Source organism: Amblyomma americanum, chromosome 7, assembly GCF_052857255.1.
Source record: "Amblyomma americanum isolate KBUSLIRL-KWMA chromosome 7, ASM5285725v1, whole genome shotgun sequence".
NCBI lineage: Eukaryota > Metazoa > Arthropoda > Arachnida > Ixodida > Ixodidae > Amblyomma > Amblyomma americanum.
Genome location: NC_135503.1, coordinates 48,622,488 through 48,645,789, shown reverse-complemented (window position 1 = coordinate 48,645,789; position 23,302 = coordinate 48,622,488). Strand labels below are relative to the sequence as shown.

At 42.8% G+C, this 23,302-nt stretch overlaps 2 protein-coding genes across 2 annotated transcripts in view; both read right to left on the bottom strand.

The window, feature by feature from the left end:
- Positions 1-538: 538 nt before the first annotated feature.
- LOC144099049 (uncharacterized) lies at positions 539-17,924 on the bottom strand. Its single transcript, XM_077632074.1, has 6 exons — positions 17,805-17,924; positions 14,609-14,710; positions 12,102-12,163; positions 9,943-10,088; positions 7,943-8,093; positions 539-1,359 (listed from the first exon to the last, which is right to left on the bottom strand). The coding sequence occupies exons 1-6, from the start codon at positions 17,815-17,817 to the stop codon at positions 1,228-1,230; spliced, it is 606 nt and encodes a 201-aa protein (XP_077488200.1). The 5' UTR covers positions 17,818-17,924; the 3' UTR covers positions 539-1,227.
- LOC144099050 (uncharacterized) overlaps positions 17,432-23,302 on the bottom strand; it is a 21,896-nt gene continuing 16,025 nt past the window's right edge. Inside the window, exons 5-6 of the mRNA XM_077632075.1 lie at positions 21,589-21,739; positions 17,432-19,123 (exon numbers count right to left, since the gene is read on the bottom strand). Of these exons, the coding sequence (XP_077488201.1) occupies positions 18,845-19,123; positions 21,589-21,739 (430 nt within the window). The 3' untranslated portion in view covers positions 17,432-18,844. The remainder of the gene's footprint in view (positions 19,124-21,588; positions 21,740-23,302) is intronic.

The window sequence follows — 23,302 nt, the reverse complement described above, 5'->3', positions numbered from 1 at the left end:
CGTACGGTGCTTCGCACGAGGATCCAGAAGATTGGTTAGGGGAATTCGAAAAGGCCGCAGCCATGAACAAATAGGACCAAGAAGACAAACTACGCCACGTCTACTTCTCGCTGCAGGACTCGGCAAGAACGTGGTTCGCAAACCGTGAGTCTTCCCTTACCACTAGGGTAATGTTCAAAGCTGAGCTTCGAATGATGTTTACCAATGTCCTTCGCAAGGAAAAGGCAGAGCAGAGCCGTAGACCGAGCACATTTTGTGCCTGCCTTATCGCTCTTTCGCGAGTCATCGGCTAACAGGCGTGTGGCGCTGACAAGGCTTGGAAGTAAGAACGTAGTGGTCGCGCAAACTGAAGATTATGTGCACAGTCTTGCTGGGCAGATTCGGGAAAACGGATACCGCAAAGTTCGCGGCAGTACGGTACACAGTGAAGGGCCAAATGTGATTGAAATCAATTCACAGCCTATGGCATGGCCCAGAGCCAAAGTGTAGTGTTGGCATATGTAAAAAAAAAAAACATTCTTTTAGAAACAGGCAAAAGAAAGAAAAATCAGCTCATCTTTATTTATCAAGAAACAATGCCTATACAATTTTTGGTTCATAGACATAACAGACTGGAGTTTTGAAGATACAGTTGCAGAGCAGAGAGGTTAATGTTTAACCAGAGTTTTTCTGAGTAACCTAAATAACTGGACTTAAAAACAACACACAAAGTGGAGATGTGGAACACCATATGTGCCTGGTTCACCTAGATACTATCGTTATTTCCAACTTGTCTGAAGTAAAAATTTAACTTCTTACAAGACACTGACTCAACAGCAGAAAAGCTGTCAACTGGTAAGCACTGTACCACATGTTGGTAGCAGTAGCATCTTCTGACTCTTGGGTGTGCCATACATAACAGTGCTTCCATTTTGGTCAGCCCAACACATTGCAGAAATTACAAGAAATGCTCCAACTTGCTACAGATTAGAAAAAAATTTCAGCACATTATGGCAGTGCATAGTTTTCCAACAACACCACATGAAAGAACAATCAGCACACAAATGTAGCTGACTAAGTATGGTGCAGAAAATACCCAATATTATTCGGAAATATTTGTATTCCTTTAACATTCCTTATTGAATCTAAGACAAACATACATACTGCGCCTCAATGCTAGCATGACAACCACAAGCTTTCCAATTTTCATTCCTGCATAGTGCTAGCTTCTGGAGAAGCACAGGTAGCTCATGTGGTTGATGTCATCCGGGTGGTCTGGGTGGTTGGTTTAGTCATTGTACTGTTTGCATCCTGAAGCATTCGCATCACCTTCCACTTCTGGGCCTTTCTGGTAGCAGCGAGACGCTGAATGAAGACGCTCTGCGATTCAGAATACAAAAAAAGAAATGAGGCAAACAGTCATTTGCTTTAATATTTCTTTTTACGTCAACAGAATCATTCAAGGCAAGTCGGGGCAGTGAAGCTGAATGCCTCACACAATGAAAGTATTAAAGTCAAGTCATAAAATTACAGTAAATTTTAAAGAGAAATGCTGAACTCTAGCTAGCAAACTCTGGGTTTTAGAACAGCTTTCAACCTATGAAATCAATTATTAGCAGAAAAGCAGTGAGAAACAAATTACTCGGTTTTCTTAGAAACTGAAAATATTTACACGTTACTACCTGCAGACTATCCCAGGAACCATGGTCAGAAACAAAATATTTGAAAGATAATGTCTTAATGCTTCTTCTGCCATTCTCATTAGCTTCGTTATCATCACAACTGCAAATGTGTTGACAAAACATGCAAGGAAGAAGACTCGTAGATGGTGATCCATATTTATTGGAAATGCCAACAGCCGCGGCTGGTGAGCTGGCGAAGCGGGCTGCCGACGTTGCTGGCCAGGCCGGCTGCTGAATGTGTTCTGTTCTGAGCGAGCGAGGCCGTGCTCCTAGCTTCATCTTCATCAGCGCCACTGGCGATGCCAGCGCTGCTACAGAGTAACCTGGTTCCAGTTACCTCCTCGACAAGAAACTATGGATGGTTCATCCACTCAAAGTGCTGCAAACAATGATGATGAATTGCAGTTCTTACAAGCAAACAAAACAGCTATTGTAGATTTCTATGTATAAGTCAACTCTGAATATAAGTCAAGCCCACAGCACCAGCTGACCTTTCAGCTTGCCACATTTGGCTGAGATGACCAGAATTTCCTGTTCTCACTTTAGTTGTAACCATTAAATGCTAATTCTATATGGAAAGAAACAGCGCACTGTCATAAAGCTTTGCCAAGTGTTCAGCTTTCGAGTGAAATGAAACTCTGCTTGCTGTCTGTTACAAAACGTTCATTATTTTTCACAGCACTACATTTTATATCCATGTGCACAATCTTTTTTTCCTTTTGCTAATTTTATAACTCCTTGTCACATTGCTTTGGCTTGAAAACAAACAATTTGGTTTACACACTGTTTCACTTCACAGTGCACAAGACTCATCATAAACGTGTTTCTTCATGCTGGAACTGCATAACTGCTGTTAAGCACCATTAGAAAGCCGCCTTAATTTTTCTGAAGACAGCTTTGCTAGGAAATCAACTGACAGCTGTTTAGTAGAGAAGCAGAGCCTGCAAAGTTGCATTTTTATAGTCATGCAATGAATTGATATAAATTTCTTGCTTGTGTTGCAACGTGACACAGAAACTAAGTCACGTCCTAACTTAGCTGCTACACTTCTAAATGCAGAAGCTAACCTCTGGTCAGTCCCAACTAATTTCTGAAGTAGAAGACTTTAACATCAAGTAAAGAACCATAAACTAAATAATATCCAAATTAAGAAGTGCTTAAGTGCAGTATAAAGCAGCTGCCAGAACCTCGCATCATCCCAAACAGAATTGAGAAAAAAAAAAGCTATGTCACCCACTTGTATCACCTAACCTCTGACCCTAAACCCAGTCTAGATGATGCTGAAAACAAATCACACTTTAACAGCATTATATCTTATGGCTTTTCTGACACTAGCATATTTGAGACTTTTTCCCTGTCCAAAGAATTATAATCACTTGTCATTGCTGCAATCATTTAGACATCACCTACAATTGGAAAGAAATAGGGCAAAGTCTAGGTTGTTACTCAGACACCATTATACCATCACTAGTAAACTCAATTTTAAACTCAAATTAAAAGAAACAAGCTATAGCATCTAGGAAAAATTTTCTTGTATTGTCCGGAAGAAATGTGAACAAATCATTGGCTCTGCGAAGAAAATAACTCGGGACAGTTACGACTGTGTAATGCGAAATTTAGTGACAGCTGTTTGCAGTAGTGAATATACGAATACTGTTTGTTACATTTCATTGGAGGTAAAATGCAAATACTACATCAATGTGCGAGTAATGTCAGTTCACGTTACAGAACCCCAGGTGGTCTAAATTCATCCGGAGCCCTCCACTGTCACCACAGGTAACATAAATTCATCTGGAGCCCTCCACTACACTGCACCTCATAGGAAATTAGAAATTGGTTTTTGGGGAAAAGAAACAACACAGTATCTCTCACATATCGGGGGACACCTGAACAGCCACCTGAACCTCCACCTGAACCACATAAGGGAAGGGATAAAGGAGGGAGTGAAAGAAAGGAAGAAAGAGGTGTGGTAGGGAATAATTTTTCGGCCACGTGGGGATCTCTAATGTGCACTGACATCGCACAGCACATGGGCGCCTATGCGTTTCACCTCCATCAAAACGCTGCCGTCGCGATCGGGTTCAAATCCAAAAACTCCGGATCAGCAGTCGAGCGCCCTAACCACTGAGCCACCGCGGTGGGTCACCTCACAGACCATCTGTTGTTTCAGGACATTAAACACAACATACCAATACCAAACATTATTGTTTGCCTTTTTTTATGGCAGAATGCCTGTAATGCCATTGTGTTCATGCCACTCAGTGTGGTTCTATGCAGTACGGTGCACTGCAGTGTTATAGCAACATCACCAAAGCCAACTCCATAGATCTGGAAAACGTGCCCTTAACAGCTGTCTCCGTCGCAAAATCTGTGCCGTTCTCACTACATTAAAAAATATTGTTCATGGACTCGAATCATCAAGTGTTTGATGACCACTGCAAGCTGCTAAAGAAGTCTCATGTCAATTTCTCTCATATTCTTACAGCAGGTGCTTACAGGTAGAAAGAGAAAGGTTTAAGCCAACCTCCTGCAGAGTTTTATGGTTCTCTTGTAAATTTGAATCATCATCCAGTTCCAAGGGAGTCTAATAATTTTTCAGTCTCAATCAAAGACGGTCTGTTGCTGGTCATCAGTCAAATTAGCAATGAAGTGGCTGGTTAATTAAGCAAAGAATAAAATCACTGATCTCTCAGCTGCAAGACCAGCAGGTGCGCTAGTGACTGAGCCATAATCCATCGGTGCAAAAATTTTAATTTCCTACTCCAAACTTTGTCTTTTTCTGCCGAATGAACGTGAAAAGAGTCGCAAAATGCCAAGCAACTGAAAATTTCCTGAGAACAAAATTGAACGGACTTGTCCTCAAAGTCCCTTGAATGTTCTCGCACATCTGAAAACCAGTTCTCACCTCAGTAGCATAAATTAAGAAACTTCTCAGACAGCTTAAAAGTACATGTTCCAAGCAAAAATGCAGGCACATGACCTCTTATGCACACCTTAAAACAGTGATTCCGGGCTGTCAAGCCATGTGATGTGGCTCAGTATAGCTGTGATGAGTTGGCATTTGGGAAGCATTGTGAGGCATACAACTGTTACGGCTGTGCATAACGCTGTCATATGGGCACTTCTGGCCTTGAATGAGTCTGATCCCAACCGAAATTTCGAGTGTGCTTGACAGGCAGTATTGCTGCACATTCCTGCTGAACCGTGCTTAAGGAACTGGTCTGCTACACGCCATGTTGCTGCACTGCATGCATCTGTAAATATTGTAGCGAAGAGAAAGTTGAATCGCGATTGCCACGTGCCGATGACGACGCTGCTGCTGGCGGACCTGCCTGTTCCTGTGTTCTTGTGCTCCTGCTATCACCACCTGTGCTCACCACTGGCCTCTACGTCAAGCAAGCCGTGACATTTGGTGTAGGTGCTGGGTAACGCATCTCATGCAATGCACCCCGCCTCGCAATTCGAGCCCGGTACTAAGTCCTGGCCCTCGGGTTTTCCTGGAGCCCTCGGGAGAAACAGAGACTCGCGCTAGCCGACGTCAGCAAGGCCAAGCGCCGGAATTCGGACTCTTGCCCCAGGGATCGAGGACATCTAGGATCAACGCCACCATGCCTTCCCAGTTACAACAAACCGACCCCGCGATTGGGCCGAGGATCGTCTATGTGCCTGTCACTCCAAGATCTGTCACCCCGTTCCGTGGCGATGGACTTGATGATGTTGAAGACTGGTTCCAGCACTATGAACGGGTAGCTCGACATAATGGACGGACACCCGACCAATGTCTGCAGAACCTGCACTTCTCCTTAGATGCCACAGCGAAATACTGGTTCGAGAACCACGAGGCTTCGCTAACATCATGGGAGACGTGCAAGAGCGAGGTGGTACGTACGCACATTCGAAAACCAGCACCGGCGACAGCATGCTGAAGATCTGCTCCACGCTCATATCCAGGCTCCCATCGAGAGCGTGAGAAGTTTCGGCGAAAACGTAGTGCTTCTGAGTGCCCGCGCTGACCCTCGGGCTACTGAAGAAAAGGTGCGGGCCTTGATGAGGGGTGTCCAGAATGACATCTTTGGAGGCCTCATCCGCAATCCTCCTACCACAGTGGCCGAATTCGTCGCTGAAGCTACCAACATCGATCATAGGTGGTGATAGCAGGAGCACAGAACACAGGAACAGGCAGGTCCGCCAGCAGCAGCGTCATCATCGGCACGCGGCAATTGCGCTTCAACTTTCTCTTCACTACACTGCTCTTCGCTGATGGCGCACCTAGAAGGTCACGAAGACGTGGTGCCCCGCGTTTCCCTGCGTATTCTGCCGACGTTCCGGATTCTGCACGGCATATTGTACAAGCAGAACTTCGACAGCAGCCTGAAGTCATGGCTCCTTGTTGCGCCAGAAGACTTGCGCGCCGAGGTGGCCGAAGCTTGTCACGATGATCCTACAGTTGGTCACCCTGGCTACAGCCGAACACTTGCACGTATTCGAGAAAAGTATTATTGGCCGCAACTTCCTAAGTACGTCAGCCACTTACGTAAAAACTTGTCGATAGTGCCAAAGGCGGAAAAGGCCTTCTACACGACCAGCTGGACTCCTCCAGCCGCTTGACCCACCGCACGCATGTTCCGTTCCACACAATCAGAATGGACTTTCTCGGCCCATTTCCAACGTCGAAGTCGGGTAACAGGTACATTATCATAGCCACCGACTACCCAACCAGATACGCTGAGTCGCGAGCACTTCTGTCAGCGACGGCTGCTGAGGCAGCTCAGTTTTTTTTTAGTGTATTGTGCTCCGTCACGGTGCCCCTGCCATTTTGATCACTGACCAGGGTGCCACGTTTCTGGACCAGCTCACAGAGGAGATCCGCCGTCTCAGCTGCACCAGCCACCACCGAACTACGGCGTACCACCCGCAAACCAATGGGCTGACGGAAAGGCTGAACGAGACGATGGCTGACATAATCGGCATGTATGTGGACGTCGCACATCGCAGTTGGGACGAGGTACTGCCCTACGTTACATTCACGTATAATACCGCTGTCCAGGAGACGAACGGTATGTCCCCTTTTCAACTGGTGCATGGCAGACAGGTCATCGCGATGCTTGACGCTATGTTGCCACACGAGCCGTCTGTCTATGCAGTCGATGATGACCATCTAGTCTGCGAGCACGCGGAGAAAGCTCGGCAACTCGCTCAACTCCGCCTCCAGCACCAACAGCATACAGACTTTCGTCGGTACAATCTCCGTCGACGTGACATCCATTTTTACCCTGGGGACAAGGTCTGGGTGTGGACGCCGGTACGCCATCGAGGTGCCTCCGAGAAACTCATGAAGCGCTACTTTGGCCCGTATATGGTTCTTCGCCGCATCGGTGACCTGAACTACGAGGTGCTGCCCGAAGAAATGCGACCGTCATCTCGTCGTTCACCCCGCCCTGAAATTGTGCACATTGTCCGACTTAAGCCGTACTACGCGCAATAATCACCTGCATTTCCCACTGCATTCTATATCGGCCAGCAAGATTTCTGGGCCCCTGTGTGGTTTTCCACCAAGTGTTTTTTTCCTCTTGTGTTAGCATCGGGATGATTCTTCTTTATAGGGGGAGGTAGTGTAGCGAAGAAAGAGAAAGTTGAAGCGCGATTGCCGCGTGCCGACGACGACGCTGCTGCTGGAGGACCTGCCTGTTCCTGTGTTCTTGTGCTCCTGCTATCACCGCCTGTGCTCGCCGCTGGCCTCTACGTCAAGCAAACCGTGACAATATATACGTAGCAAATGAATTAGTTTGTAATGAACGAAAACTAAACAGAAGGCACTTTTGATCGATATTGCGGTATAATTTTCAAATTATGCATAGGCAAGTAGTTTGGCCATTTATCAGAACTTTACTATTTCCAGAGTGAGATGGCAACTCCTTGATCTGGAATGAAAACTTCAAATATGCTTCAGGAATCAGCTGGCGTCGAGCAGGATCGGCCTGACTGCAGTTGAAGCTTCAGCAATCCCAAACCCGCGCTGAGCTTGATCTTAACTGACTCAATTTGGATCAAAAGTTCCCACGTGACAGCGGTTTCAGTTTGTGGGAAGCCATAAAACAGACAATAAAATTGTTGAAGCTGGCCAAGCATATATTTACACTAGAATCTGAGCCAAGTTCTTACGACAGATGGCTTTCACACCTGCTGTCAAATAAGATGATGGCAAGCTCCTGTATGTATGTGGAAAAGTTAGGTTGTTTTTTATTTCACACAGAATATTTGCAATGCAATCTTCAACTTACCCAGCGGTTTTTCTTCCGGCTGTAACTCTTGGTGCCTGGTGTGGCATGTTCCCAGGCCATGCAGGGATACCTTGTAGCCAAGGACCGGCCCAATGCACAGTATGCCCAGCGCATGGCTGATGAGTTGTTGTGCTGGATCAACTTGTGGTCACTGCACATGTGAAATGAAATAAATCACGTGAAGACAGCATCCAACACTCTCGACTCACCCTTGCTTGACACAAAATATGTGCTGCTTATTAAATGGAAGCTGAGAAGCTCCTCCAGAAAATGAGTTGAAATTTAAATCGGATGTGTTCTTTCCTCTTGAACAAGAATTTCATTGGAGAAAACACATGCAAACATTTGTAATTATCAGAAAATGTGTGATCGCGGCCAAACCCTACGCTTACACTATGGCTGCTGTCTACGACTGACCAAAACTACTATTATGTCAAAATTGGTACCTGTGCAAGAAACTGGGGCACTAGCAGGTGACACGCTTACTACTGCTTTGCATTCACGGTCATTCTGACAACAAATTCCATGCTTGTGGACTGTTCTTGATGTTGGAATTCCCCTATACACCCTTGAGCCTCTAGGCCCCTCAGATGCTGCCATAAACGCAGTAGCAGAGGCAAGATGACAGCTAAAAATTATTTATTATTTAATTTCTTTATTACTCACCTTCATTGCACCTCAAAGCATTAAAGCAGGTGGGTTGCAAATGTTAATGTACAAAAAAACTTAATAATTCCAAGCTTGGAGAAAAACATTTGTAACATCGTGGCATTTCAAAATGATTGGCATGTATGCATGCTTTTCATAATCTTTGTGTAAGATTAAGGGTTAAAAATAAGGGTACTTAAGAAAGCAGCCACACACTAGTCTCAAAAAGGGAACCAGAGTGCCTGCAGACCTGAAAACATTTCAGGTATCAGGTAGACACAGGAAGGAAATGATGTTGGTCACACCTAGGTCCTCTTTTAGCTTCTTAATTCTCTTTGGGCTTATGTGACCTGGATGTGATCAATTACAGTGAACAACAGTAATGTTACATGCTACCTTCAGTTTTTAATAACTATCCATTCAATAAAATAAATACACACATTTCTTCCAACAGCAGCCTGAGGTCAGCTAGTCCAGCCAGAAGCGTGCACCAGGCGATGGCCATTACATACAACTACTGTATAGCTCACTATGCAATACGTAGCAGCTCTATAATGGTAGTCATCGTGGAAATCATCCAAGTGAACTGTTTTTAATGGGTGAAAAGAGTACGGCTTCACAGCAGCAATTCACTGCACCGCTAGCTCTTCTTGGGGAAGGTACTGAGAGACGATGTCATAGCAGCAAGTGTCTGTACAGATTAAGGCTGCGCTGAATGCTGGCGTGACGAGTGTGCATCTTAACTCATGCTTGCACCGCTTGCACTCATACTCCACCTACAGACATCAGCAAGGTTGGTGTGGAAACAAAACAAATGGAGACAGTTGCAGCTTAACCCAGGCTGAGTTTCACACCAGACTGACAAACCAAGAACGGCTGGTGGCGCCACGGAAACAAGAAACTCCAATGATTACATCACTTAGCCGGTTTCACATCTCTGCTCACAACTTCAGACATGCTCTGTGTGTATTGGGGGCAAAGCACTTTTAACCAACTATACTATGTCATTCCTAGTAATAAAATCATCAAAAAACTTACGTTCACGGATTACAAGATACACATGTCCAAAGACAGGCGGCTTTAAAAACTCAGCAGGCTCTTCAAACCAGACTCCAAGCAGACAAGGTGGTGGGGGTGAGTTTGTTTAGTAAATATCTTCCACATGCAAAGTAAACGAACAAGCCTGCTACTGAAAGCTAAACAAGATTACAATGTATAGCATGCAGTCTGAAATAACAATCGGTCAATCAAAGTTAAAAAGGATTAGAAATGACCTTTTGGACCCCCGTACACAATGTCCTGAAGGATGACCAAGAACGGATGACAGTAGATTATTGTGGTGCCACACTCACTTCAGGAACTGGATGATTTCATCACGCAGCTTGCATGACAGGGCCTTGTGCTTTTTTGCTGACATAGGGGCACCATGCAGGAGAGGCTGAACAAATGACGAAAGATTTGGGAACAGGCCATATGGAGACCAAGTTCGGAGGTTCGCCTGCAAAAGGGTGCAACAGCCAGAAAAATATTAGAGCGAGTTTGAATGCTGGCTTTTCACAGCTTTTGTAGCAGACCACATGCATCTTGAAATTCACCATTAGGCTGTGTAACAAACGTCCATGGCTCCAAGGCTGATGTCACGGCTTAGTTGGAAGATTTTTTTTAGACTGCATAAATAGTAGTAGTAGTGGTTAATTTAAAAATAATTATGAAAAGGAAGAAAAAGATTTTTCCTAGCCCACGCATCTGCCATCGCTGTGGGAAGCACCTGAGCTGGGGCAACGGAAATAGAGGGATAGCAGACAGACTGGAGAAATGAAAGAGGTGAGGGGACAGGCAGAAAGGATAGCGTAAATATGGCACCAAAGTCATGTTTTGGTTTCGCCTTGCTTTGTTACGCGGTTCTGCATATATGCACCTGAAAAAACTATATACCTCCTAATACGGCATTTCTACAATGTCAACTTCTACTATTCATCATGAGACAGACTGAAAAATATATCTGAAGAAAAAAAGAACAGCCAGCAGCAATTTTGAAATAAGTGTAACTACATACTTTGCAGAAAGTTAAGCTAAAATTCGACCCAACCGCACCCTAATTAATAGAAGACCGATTTGCACAGAAAATAAGTTTATCAGCTCTCTGGGAAGTTAATTATGCCAGAGTATAGTGCATGGTCTCTCAAAGAGAAGAGAGCACACAATGCACAACAATGGTATAAGCCTGAAGAGATAACCAATGAAAAACGAGGCTGTGCTTTCTATCATAGTGTTCAAGGCTCTCAAATGCTTCAAGGAGGGAAGCTGGTCTTAGAAAAAAAAAAATTTATTAATGAAGTCACAATTATGAAATCTTCAGGGAACATGTATTTTTACGTGCTGATTCCAAATATGGAATTTAATTTAATGTACAACAAATCCTTGTGGAATTGATATAATATGTTATGTAACTTTTTGTGGAGAGCTTTAACGAAATTTTGCTGCAGGGACCTTGCTAGAATGTATGCCATCCGCTTGTCTTGACAACAAGCTATGCAATAAGGGTAAAATTATTATCCTGCCTATTCATAGAAGTTGAGTTACAGGGTTTTGAATTTCGTACTTCAAAAACGGGAAGAAAAATTTGTGTTCCTGTTTCTGAAGTGTCAACTTCAAAATTCTATAACTCAACTTCTATGACAGGCAGGATGGTAATTTTAGCTTTATTGCATAGCTTAATGTCAAGAAAAACCAATGGCATGCATTTTAGAAAGTTCCCTGCAGCAGGATTTCTTGAAAGCTCCCCACAAAAAGTTACATAACATATTGCATAAGTGCTCAAGAAATTGCTGCACATGAAATTAAATTCCATATTTGGAATCAGCACGCAAAAATGCCTGTTCCCTGAATATTTCATAATTGTGACTTCATTAATAAAAATTTTTTTCTAAGACCCTCTTCCCCGCTTTAAGCATGTTGGAGTTGATCATTCATGTTAGCCCTGTCTGGTCTGGTAGCTGCAAGAGTAAAAATTCCCTTGTACTACTTTTGATGTCTATTACGGCACTAATTTTCAAACTGAGGCATATTAACATCTTGCCCACACGCAGATATTTCAAATGCTGCTCTACGGTTCATTTTACTCTCGCTACCTTTTCAGTTCAAAACAAAACATGTTATGTACAACACCATCCTGTGCTGCAGCATGCACCTGCACCAGTGGTCATTTTCCACATGACAGACATATGTCGTCTCAATGCAGTGTACTATTGCTATCTTTGGTGCCCAATTGGAATTGTTTACACACCACTATAGACTTCAAAAGAAGATAAGAAAGGTGTAAAATAAAACAGCAACAAGAAAGCCTTACTGCAATAACTTATTAAGTGTGCACTGCCTAACGAATACAAGTGCCACAGACTGCACAACTTTTTTTTTTGGGGGGGGGGGGGGGGGGCAGGTGATAAAGATAACAAGCCAAGTGCCCCCTGCAGCATATCTGAAGACAAGAAAAATAAAAACGCATTCTTACTGCATCAAGCTTTTCTCTGTACTGTTGTGTTGCCGTATCAGGTGTGAGTTCGGCATCAGAACCTGAAAACAGCCCAGAGATAACATGACAGCAGCCCAATTTCACCTTGCACTTCGCTATGGCAGGAGGATATGGCACAGTAACTTCACAGCAACTTAACAGCAACCTAACAGCAGCCATTTTCACCTTAACCATCGCATTAGTGAGATTACAAATACTGCGGCTCACATTATATTTTAGCCTGCTCTGCTCATGGGATGTAATGGCACATTGATGGACCAAAACCATTCCTGGTGACATGTTCTCCAGGAATAAAGCGATAAGAATAGCTTTTGATACTTCATTGCTTTTGCACGAGATACGGTATATCTGAAAGTGATAGCAAAAATAAAAGTGCATTCCAAGTCTCCTGAGCACAACCTGAACACCTGGAATAACCTGTTATGCCAGTTAAGGATAACACAGTTGCAAAATCTGTATGCTGTTGACTTTCCCTGTCTTCACCTTAGTGGGATGTTAAAAATTTTAGGAAATACTATATCAACAGTTATGTTAAAAGGTACCTTCCAGGTGTTGTACCATTAAAACTCTTGCTTGTAGTCTGCACTTATGGAGAGAACTGGGCATTATATAAAAAATCCTGCAATAGTAGCATGCCCCTCTGTGCATTATTTTAAAAGATAAAAATTTGGAATAAATATACAGCACAATTTAACAACGAAATGCAGGAGCACATTTAAGGATCAGATGCTTTCCATGATTGGTTTCTTCATCTTTTGACATGCATTACAATCGGCAGAACTTGACGTTGCAGTCTTCTCACTGCCTTTTAGAGCTCATGCTCAGAGACAGTACCACATTTCACCAATGGACTGTGCAGTAATTTCAGCCAAAAATCATTTACCCTGCACGTCTGTTTTCTTTTGGCACTTTCATTTTCACACAGGCATCTAAACTTCAGTGGTGCACATTCTGAATACGAAATGCGCATACTACACCAGTGCACTGACATTTGTATTGCGCTGATAAACCTTGCACTCTTTGTACGATGAATTCATGGAGCCATCTCACTAGTGAAAGTTGAACAATCTCGTCATAAGTTTCACCACATCATTGCTATCGCAGGGAATATTAAAAGCTGCACCAACTCTTTGTGAAAATTGAATGTCACTATGACTACAAGCAAATATACCAAAGCTGTGGTCTTTTGCACAACTGAAAATTTTTTATTTGCAACTATCAGCGTGTTCTTGATGAAAATTAAAATATGAACCACAGGAATTGTGCAGATCTTTCTCGAAATTTGCTGTTCAGGAAGCTAAGCCATATCTAACATCAACGGCATTTACATCTGGAGCATAAATCAATCAAAACACATGCTTTAAGAATATTTATGAAAGAACTGTCACACAAAAAGGAATGTCACCAGATATATCGCTCCTCTTTAGGTTTCCACAAGCATAATCACAACAGTGAGTACTAACTGAGGACTGCAAGATTGTGGTCACTGCCTAAAACTGCATGCATGCACAGCAAATGTGGTAATGTGATTGCGCCAGCCCAGACAATCACAAAGCTAGAAGTATGCTCAGAAATGCTACTGCATTCATGAAACAACACAAAATGCAACAAGCTGTCAAATGTGGAGTCAGGAGCATAGTGAGGCATGCTGACCGCTGTAGAATCAGCACCTTGAATGGTAGAATAAACACATGAAAGTTCATGCCAATCCGTAAGCACCACAATGAGAATAACAGCATCACTACAGCAGGATACTTAAACTTCTCATACCTCTGCTTCAACAGCTCAGAATTCCAGATACAAGCCCACAAAGATAATGTATATCATGCAAAATCAGTAAATTCCTTGTTCACTTACACTTAACATTATATTATGTTCAATCCAGATAAAAAAAAATACACCTTATGTGTCAAATTACACTAAAGGGCTGCACAGTGTAATAGGTACCTTACCTCCCTATGTGGGCTTTGTGCATAATAAAGTATAATTATTTTAGGTAAAGGTTGCCTTGCTTGCATTTTTTAGAAAAAATAAAAAAACAACAGTGGTGCACGGACCACTTTGCCTGAGCAGACAGGGCACATTTTCCAGGCTCTCTTGATTATGGCGCAAATTATTTCTGGTCAGAAAGCTGGCTTTGTCTCTGTGACATGAAAAGTATTTCGAGCTAGACAAGTTATGCTGCAAATCGCTCGCAAGTTCAAGCAATTGACATGCCCAGAGCTAGCCACAGGCATAATCAATGAAGAAATATGTCATCAGCAGCTAACAATGAACATACACTGAGCAAACGTGAGGCACTTATAGTGCGAGCTCCCAGAGATTGTCAGCTTAATCCATTCCAAGCATTGCAAACAGGCAGCTTAATGAGAACATAAAAGTCATCATAAGCTCTTTTTGGTGCATTTCCTCTTATTAAGAAAAGGCATACGGAGCAGCAGACGGAGCAGCAGACGTCACAAGGACCGACTTCACCAAGAGCTTACCATCGAGTACCGAGTCATTGGCATCAGAGGTGCAATCCGCGCTGTAGTCAGGACTACAGACGGGCTCCTCTTTTATGTTGGTTTCAAGCTGCAGAATATATACTGCAAATAAAAAAAAGAGCAGTGCCACATGCTTAGGAGGAGCTAGTAACGCGACTTAAATATTATAAAAAGCAGCAGTTAACACGTAGAAGTAGTAATCACAGTGATTTTATGAGCCAATCAAAAGCTGTCCGCGCAACAGTTGCCAAAAATAAACTGCAAGATAAGACTGAAAACAAACACGGCGATGAGAATGAACTTTTTTCTTAGCCATTTGTATGAACTGGCACCTAATTTACAAGCGATTTTTCCCATCAGGGGACTTTTACAAAAGAGCAAACTGTGAATGCACAGGTTAATTCCAAGCTGACTAATATTAGGACATTTTCTGCATTTCCGGCAGTAACGCTTTTTATTCTACAGATTTGCTTAAAATTGAATGACTCTTAGTTGTTGGTCGCAGCATATTATCACTAGCAAATGTTACAGATGCATAAAGAAATGACCACATTAAACAGATCAGCAAGTCCTGTAATAAAACAATTTTCTAACAACACAACAGCATATAGTCACACAAATAAAGCAAAAGATGTCACAAATGCCATGAGCCAGGCAACCCAGTTTTGGTTCAGACGCACTATGTGCATGTGAGCAAACATACAAACAAACAAACAAACAAACAGAACAAGCATTAGTGTTTCACACTAAACACATGAGACAACATGAAATAATGAGGTGGTCTGACATGAGGGAAAGGCATGGACAATCGGCATCATGAGCAACCATACAGGAAGAGGATAAACATGTAAAATACACGAGGTTTTCAAAATTTCAAGCTAGTTGATCTTGGAATTACATAGCTAATCGAACCTTGGTAAAATAAGCCTACATTTTGAATAATGCAATTGCAAATTTGCTAGAAGCTCAATTTTGCCATTATCCCTTTTGTTGAAAAATTCATATCCCAAAGAATGCATGGCAATTACATGGTTAGTAAGCTACATGTGCATGACAAGGCATTGCATGGGTTTCGTTGACCTAGATCAAAACTGTTTCCACAAAATGTGCTGCTGAAGGGGCAGGATACCCAATATGATCTGTCATTGACTTGCTATCAGAAAGTCGCATAACAGTCTGGAGAATGCATCCACTTTGTTTCACGCACTCTTAGGCAGTTCTTTTTTTTGTCTCAAGAAAAATAGCTTCAATGAAATTGTTTGAATTTATGTTTTTAATTACTAGTGATGTCATTCATGACGTCATTGCAAAAGCTTTGATGGGAAAGTGTTGAATAGTATTTACAGAGATGGAACTGGTCTGTTAGGTTTGGCTTGGTTATACTGGCTTAGCTAATAACATGGCTCACTGGTTATTCCAACAGGAATATGGCAACATGATGAAAACATGCAACCACACACTACACCACATTAGTGGTTCATGCAGCAAACATTGTCGTTACTTCAAAATAAAAAAAATCTCTGCAGCAACAATGAAGTTTCATGTATAGCTTTTTGTGCATCATATATATGTAATCAAAAACAATATTAGCGTCTGTTTAGAGGTTTCAAAATGAACACACTTTTTAGCACTTGTAGCATATATAATATGACGTAGCAAATGCCAACCTTTCCCACAAAAGTAGCAGGCCCCCTGAACAATAAATCACAGACAACTGTCAACTATACAACTACATACCATAAGCCTTCCACAAACTGAGCAATGAAAGGAAGGTTTCACTATTTTCAGCATGTTGTGTCAACACTCTAACATCAACTCAAGTGGTACATCACCAAATGCCAGAAATCAGTTTCCCAATGTGTTCCAATTCCCTATTCAACATAAGGACAAATGCATATAGCATTCTAATCAGTGCAATGACCCCTATACCAGTGCTTTGTGCCACAAATGACGCTCAGCGTAATCAAACTTCAATACAGACTGGCATCGGGGATAACACTAATTGGTGCAACAATAATTTGCACGAAGCTGTGAACACGACAATCTAAAAAACGCAGATTTTCAAGAACACCATAAAAGTCTAACAAACAGTCCTCAGATTAAACATGCGAACAAAACCAGACGCCAACTTGGGCATAAGATTGAAGTCCACAATCCTCAGATTAAACATGCGAACAAAACCAGACGTCAACTTGGGCATAAGATTGAAGTCCACAATTGTTTGGAGTCCACTTAATCTCTTTCAGCAACATGTGTTGTGATCTTTCCATCACGTTGAGATGAAAAGAATGGCATCAAGCAAGAAATGTTGCGACACATCTGGCATCCTGTAAAAAATTAGATTCAAGCAGAAAACAAAAATACGTAGCTTTTCACATAATCACACTAATTTACAAAAGTATATACACCCTATGCTACTTAAAGATGTCAACACAATCAATTAAGATGGTTTTTTTATGAAACTTATGAACAATGCTGTGAGCTTCACTTCTCAGAAACCCTACTTCTCCCAATACTACATGATAGATTGCTGAAATGCTTAAATTACTCTCACATGCATCAAGATCTACATATGGATCACGGACACTAAAGAGATGCAGCTACCATGGCCGAAGCTTAAGCTTTGGGTTCGGCAAAATACTGGCACACACTCCAGGTTCTCTTCTGAAACAGGAGTCTTAACTTACCTTTTTTGTCAACAAAAATTACCTTTAATCTGTTATAAACAAGTTGCCAGGCAAGTTGGTTTATATGTCATTCACAGGTAAATTAACAGTGCAAATGGAAGAAAAGACACAAAGAGAGTACTTAGAGGACAGGCACTGTATTCAAAACTAACTTTATTTTGGTCTACAAGCCAAGAAAACAACATACTGCATATGTGCCAAAGGTGTGATACAGCAGTATCACATTTCAGAACTGGCTAGCACCATATACCTTTGCACTGGAAATGTCCCCATCTTACCTCCCCTAGTAGGTTGCCTTTTGCCCATGAAAAACGATAATGAAGTATAGCTAATGCAAGCAGAGCTCAGTCTTTTTATAAAAAAATATTCCCGGCAATTGAGGTGGCAGAGTGACCTTGCTCTTGGAAATTTTTATTTGTCTGAACCTTGGCTCATATCCTGGCTCAAATATAAAAGAACAGCAGTGTGAACATTCTGCAGATATTACGATTGTTTTCCTTGAATCTTACCTTGCTTTGTCATGAACTCTGTAAACCTTGCCACATGATAAAGGAGTTTGATGTCACCCTGACACAATTGATATATAGGGCTTCAAGTGCTTTAGGGGCAGCCATTAGACTCTTTTTTTTCATCCATCATGATAGCCAGCATCTGGGAGACAGGAAGAGCAATGTCTGGCAGTAAAACCAACAAGGGTACAGGTGTATGTGCACACATCCACTGTCACTGAGTTGCCTGCTCCGACAGCTCAGGAGCTATAACACTGTGCTGCTGAGCATAGCATAGTCACATTTCAATGGAGGTGAAACACAACTAGATATGGTGCACAAGAATCCAATGTAGGCGAAATCAATTCAGAGCCTATGATGTGCCTCAAAGCCAAAGTGTAGCTTTGCTCGTTATTCTTTTACAAGCAGGTAAAAGAAAAAAAAAATTCAGTGCATTTTTATTTACACAAGAATGATGCCTTTACAGCTCATGCTTCACAGAAACAATAGATGGATGTTTTGTGAGAGGATGAACTGGAGAGTATGGAGGTTAATGCTTAACCAAATTATTCCTTAGTAAACTAAATACTAACTGCACTTGAAAATGTGTCAAGACAGGTAAAGTCTCGACACACCATGTGTAACAGGCTCATTAAAATGCTGTCTTCAAACTGCAACTTGTTTGCAGTTAAAATCAACAATTCTTTAAAACAAAATGACACACAGTTTCAAGTTCAACTATTTAGCACTGTGCCTTATGTTAGGTAGCAGCAGCATCTTTAGGTTCACCATACATAGCAGTGCTTCCATTTTGGCAAAGCTTTGTTAGGTGAATGGCCTCGAGTGTGATGAGAGTAAATCATTTAAACACACAATGGCAGTGCGTCTTTTGCCAATAACCCCACAAGAAAGGAAAATCAACACACCAGTGCAGTTGACCGGGTCTGGTGTAAAAATAACCAACAATAGCTCGAAATACTTGCACTCTTTTAACATCAATTATTCAAGACAGAGTTTCATAAGACCACACTACTCGCATAATGTCCAAACCCTACCAATTTTCATTCCTGCTTAAAGATAACTGCTTGTGCAGTAGAGGGTGTTGGCATTGTGGTTGGTGTAGTTGGCGTGGTAGGGGCAGTTGGTGTTGTTAGGGTGGCTGATATTTCTGGAGTGGTTGGCATTTCTGAGGTGGTTGGCATTTCTGGGTTAGTTGCTGTTTCTGGTGTGGTTGGTATTGCTGGGGTGCTTGATGTAATTGTTGCAGCATCCTGAAGCTTCCGTATCATTCTCCACTTCTGGGTCTTTCTGCAAGCACTGAGACGCTGAATGAAGACGCTCTGTGATTCAAAGAGAAAGGAAAAAAAGGAGAAGGCAATCCAAGTTAACCCCTTTACCACTTTTTTTTACGTCAACAGAGTCAATCACGCCAATATGAGGCAATGAAGCTGCATGAAGCTAGGTAGGAAAAACTTTATTGAAAATGCCGGCGTCGTGACGTTGGCCAAGCATCGACCCGGGGTTATGCCCTCCTCTGCACTACCCCCGTTCGGCCCGTTTGTGGTGGGTCGTGAGGCTTGTGCTTTTCGAGCGCACCCCGGGCCTGCTGGACGGCCCAAGCATGAAGCTAAGCGTTTCATTTCTTGTGAAGCAGGGAACGTCATACAATTAAAGCAAATTTGAAATAGAACTAATCAGTTCTAGCTTACTACCTCGGAATATCAGAACAGCTTTCAACCAGGCAGTTCAATTACTAGCTGAAAACTAGCTCAGTCTTCTTAAAAATCTGAAATCTATGCTCCCTGTTATTACTTGCACATAGATGCAGATGGTAACAGGGGCAATTGGAGATAAAATTTGCACGCTTCTTTAACCAATAGTTACCTAGCTTCATTACCACCATTATAAGCGCACTGTCAAAACATGCAAGAAAGGAGCGTAAACCTGGATTCCAGTTGGGAAATCTATGCTCCCTGTTATTACTTGCACATAGATGCAGATGGTAACAGGAGCAATTGGAGATAAAATTTGCACGCTTCTTTAACCAATAGTTACCGTTACCTTCATTACCGCCATTATAAGTGCACTGTCAAAACCTGCAAGAAAGGAACGTAAACCTGGATTCCAGTTACCTCGAGGACCAAAAGCTACAGAAGGTTCACCCCCTCAAAATGATGCAAACAATGACAATGAAACTGCACTTCCCACAAGTGAACAGGATGCATACTGAGACTGATAGAAAGCAGCCTCACTCGCACCAAAATAGTGTATCGTGGGCCCACAAGTAAACAAAGCAAGTACCGTATATCGCCAGGTCTAAGTCGTCTCTGAACAAAGGCTGACTTCCCTAACTCAACAGCTCAAGCTGGCCTGCCAGCATGCCACAAATGCCTAACAAATGACCACAATTTTCTGCTCCCTATTTGTAAAAACATAAGGCAGATTTATGGCACGAAACAGCAGTTTGCCGTAAAGCTTTGCTAGGTGAATGACCTCAAGTGCAATGATTATGCTGTCTTGACAAACTCGGTTTGCTGTCTACTATTACAAAGCATTCATGACTTTTCAAACGACTATTCCCCCAACCAGATGGCCCCTCTTCCTACACTCTCCCCACTGGAGGCTTCTTACCTTCATATACTTCCGCTTTTTTCCAATATGCCGGCGGTCCTGCATGCTGGTCACCTACAAGCTGCCGCCTCTCATCATAGTCACCCCTTTGACATCAATAGTGAGTGCGTACACGGATGCCTCTTATATGGCTCCTCAAGGGTCTAGTAACCAGGACCTCTTTCATTTTTTTCTTTCTACACCTGTCCCTCACACCAGCAGCCCATTTCTGCACCCCCTGGACATTCTCTTGCTAGGGGTCCTCTCCATTCTTCACGTCCTTCAACATTTTCATTCCCTCTGACCTGTGCCTCATTATACCATCTACACCGACTCCCGCATGTCCATCTGTGCCATTCAATCTAAAACACTCCCACCTCATATGTCCATAGAACTCGAGGCTGCACTTGCATCGATGCAGCCTTGCCCTGTCTTCCTCTGTTCGATGCCTGTGCACTCAGGGATTGAAGACAATGAGCTGGCTAACCAGCCAGCCCATCAAACTCTTATCCGGACACCTTTGATCCTCAGAGGGCGGGACGAGACTGCCTCTTTGTGCCACCATCAAGGCGTATTACAATGCTCTCCTCATTGGTCATAAACTGTACCCTGACCCTCATCTTGATATTTCTGTGCGGGAGAGTCACGTGCTTCGACAGATACAGCTCAACAGTCTTGTCACACGAGTACGTGCTTTACACCATCTTATGACTTATTTTGTTTCGGCCGTGAGATGAACTGCAGTTTTTAATTGTCTAGTTCATCTGAAAACCGGCATTCTTATTACCTATGTGGCACGAAGTATCTTTCAGACAGTTTAAAAATAAAAAATCTGCACATTTCATAAAAGAAGGGCGTGCACATATTCAGATCAAAACGCAACACAAAGTGCCATCAGATATACATGTGTGGTGCTTCAGGAACCAGCTTAGTATCAAACATGTCCACTCGATCGCAATAAAACATGGCCGTGTAGCAGAGCTGAATGTGTACTGAGAGTGATCCTAATTGACCCAATAAATATCAAAAGTACTCAGGTGACACGAATATGAGACTAGCTTTTGATGTACATGTGGCAAGCCATCCAGCAACTCTTTACTTGAGGTTTTAACGACAGAGTGCCACTATTGCTGACAAAAATAACAGTGGCAAGCTCCTGAGCTCTCGGCAGAGAGCTTTGGTTTCTCCCACTCACCCAGCAGTTCTTCTGCTGGCTGTAACTCTCAGTGCCCGGCCTGACATAATCCCAGGCCATGGAGGGATACCTTGCAGCCAAGGACCTACCCAGCGCGCAGTATGCCCAACGCTTGACTGACGTGTTCTTGTCCTGAATCAGTTCATGGTCGCTGTACATGTAAAATGAGGCCAATAATATGAAGAGAGTGTCACTACAAAACACTTTACACTCAGCCTTGCTTGACACTAAGCATGCGCTGTGTATTAAACACGACTCCAAGCTGACATGCTCACAAGGCTTAGCAAACATCTATATGCAATGTAACATGGTTAGCCTCCTATTGAAAGCCAAAAAGGATTGCAATGTACTGACATGAGAGCCATGATTTTTTTCACAAAAGCTCAATGTGCAGCTTCTAGTAATTCTCTCTATATATAATAGTAATGGATCGCAGTGGAAGTCTCGCCAGATCACAGGCTCCCAAATGGTAGCAGTGCTTGAAGGGGCACTGAGGAGAAACTGAATTTGGCCACTACTGACAGGGGTACTGCATTCGAATCACAGAGATCAAAGATGTTGTCATCACTAGCTGATTTCACAAGTAAAATGCGTGCATTGACACTGATTTTTGGGCGCGGATCCCAGAAATTACACAGCACCACTGTTCACTTCAAAACGGCAGCAACCAGTCCATTCGGCGCAGACATCCTGAGTTTAAGTCGAGTGGCGGGAAAGTTTTTAAACTCGATTTTCTCAGCTATAACTGCGTCTTTTGCTGCCATACAAATGTCAACATGTCCAGCCGAAGAGTCAATTTTTGCTGAGAACAATAACTGGATGGAGTTGCCCCGAATGTAACTTTAACAACGTGCAAGCAAGCTTGGCCAGCTTTCAGCTATGAAGCATCACAGTGTGTGCGGAAAGCATGCGACAAAGGTGGCGTTCAGCATGAATGTCCTGATTTGGTGGGCATCGGAAGACCACTAGAAATTGTCGTTTTAAACATGCCAGACACCAACAACCAGGCTGTATTAAAACTAGGAGTGTGCGAATATTCCGAATTACAAATACGAATACGAAAAAAACTTTTCATTCGGTTCATATCTGATTCAAGAAACTGATAATCGACCATTGGGAAATACATTAAAATTAACAAATATTTGCCAGCGATCCATGAATGCTGCACAAACTTCCATAAATCTGACCATGGCAAAACCACAATATGTGGGCAAAATATCCGCTGATCAGCATTTAAAATGCCAGGCAAATAGCGCAAAGGCATCCTCTTTAATTTCTTTGCTGTTTATTGCGTGGATCGATCATATTTGGACAGTGCTGGGCTTGGACCTCATAGGAAACTCCGCAAGTGGGCTTTCCAACATATCACACGTGATGAGAACAAGCTGGCCAACCACCTACTTTGAACAATCACAACGAGCTCGCGTGCAGTTTTTTTTGTTGGGTCCTTCCATAATGAGTCTTGTCCTGTCACTTACACAACTCTTCTAGGGTGAGCTCTGCCATTTCATTTTTATTCAACTAGTGGTGCGCAGGATCACACACTTGCGGAGTTTTGCATGGGGCTTTCAGTGGGAGGCCGAGATGAGGTGTCTCCGGCAGGGCAAGTGATCGTGTAAAAATCTCGCAACCGAATTTCGATGGAGGCAAAATTCTAGAGGTCTGTGTAATGTGCGATGTCAGTGCACGTTAAGGAGCCCCAGGTGGTCGAAAT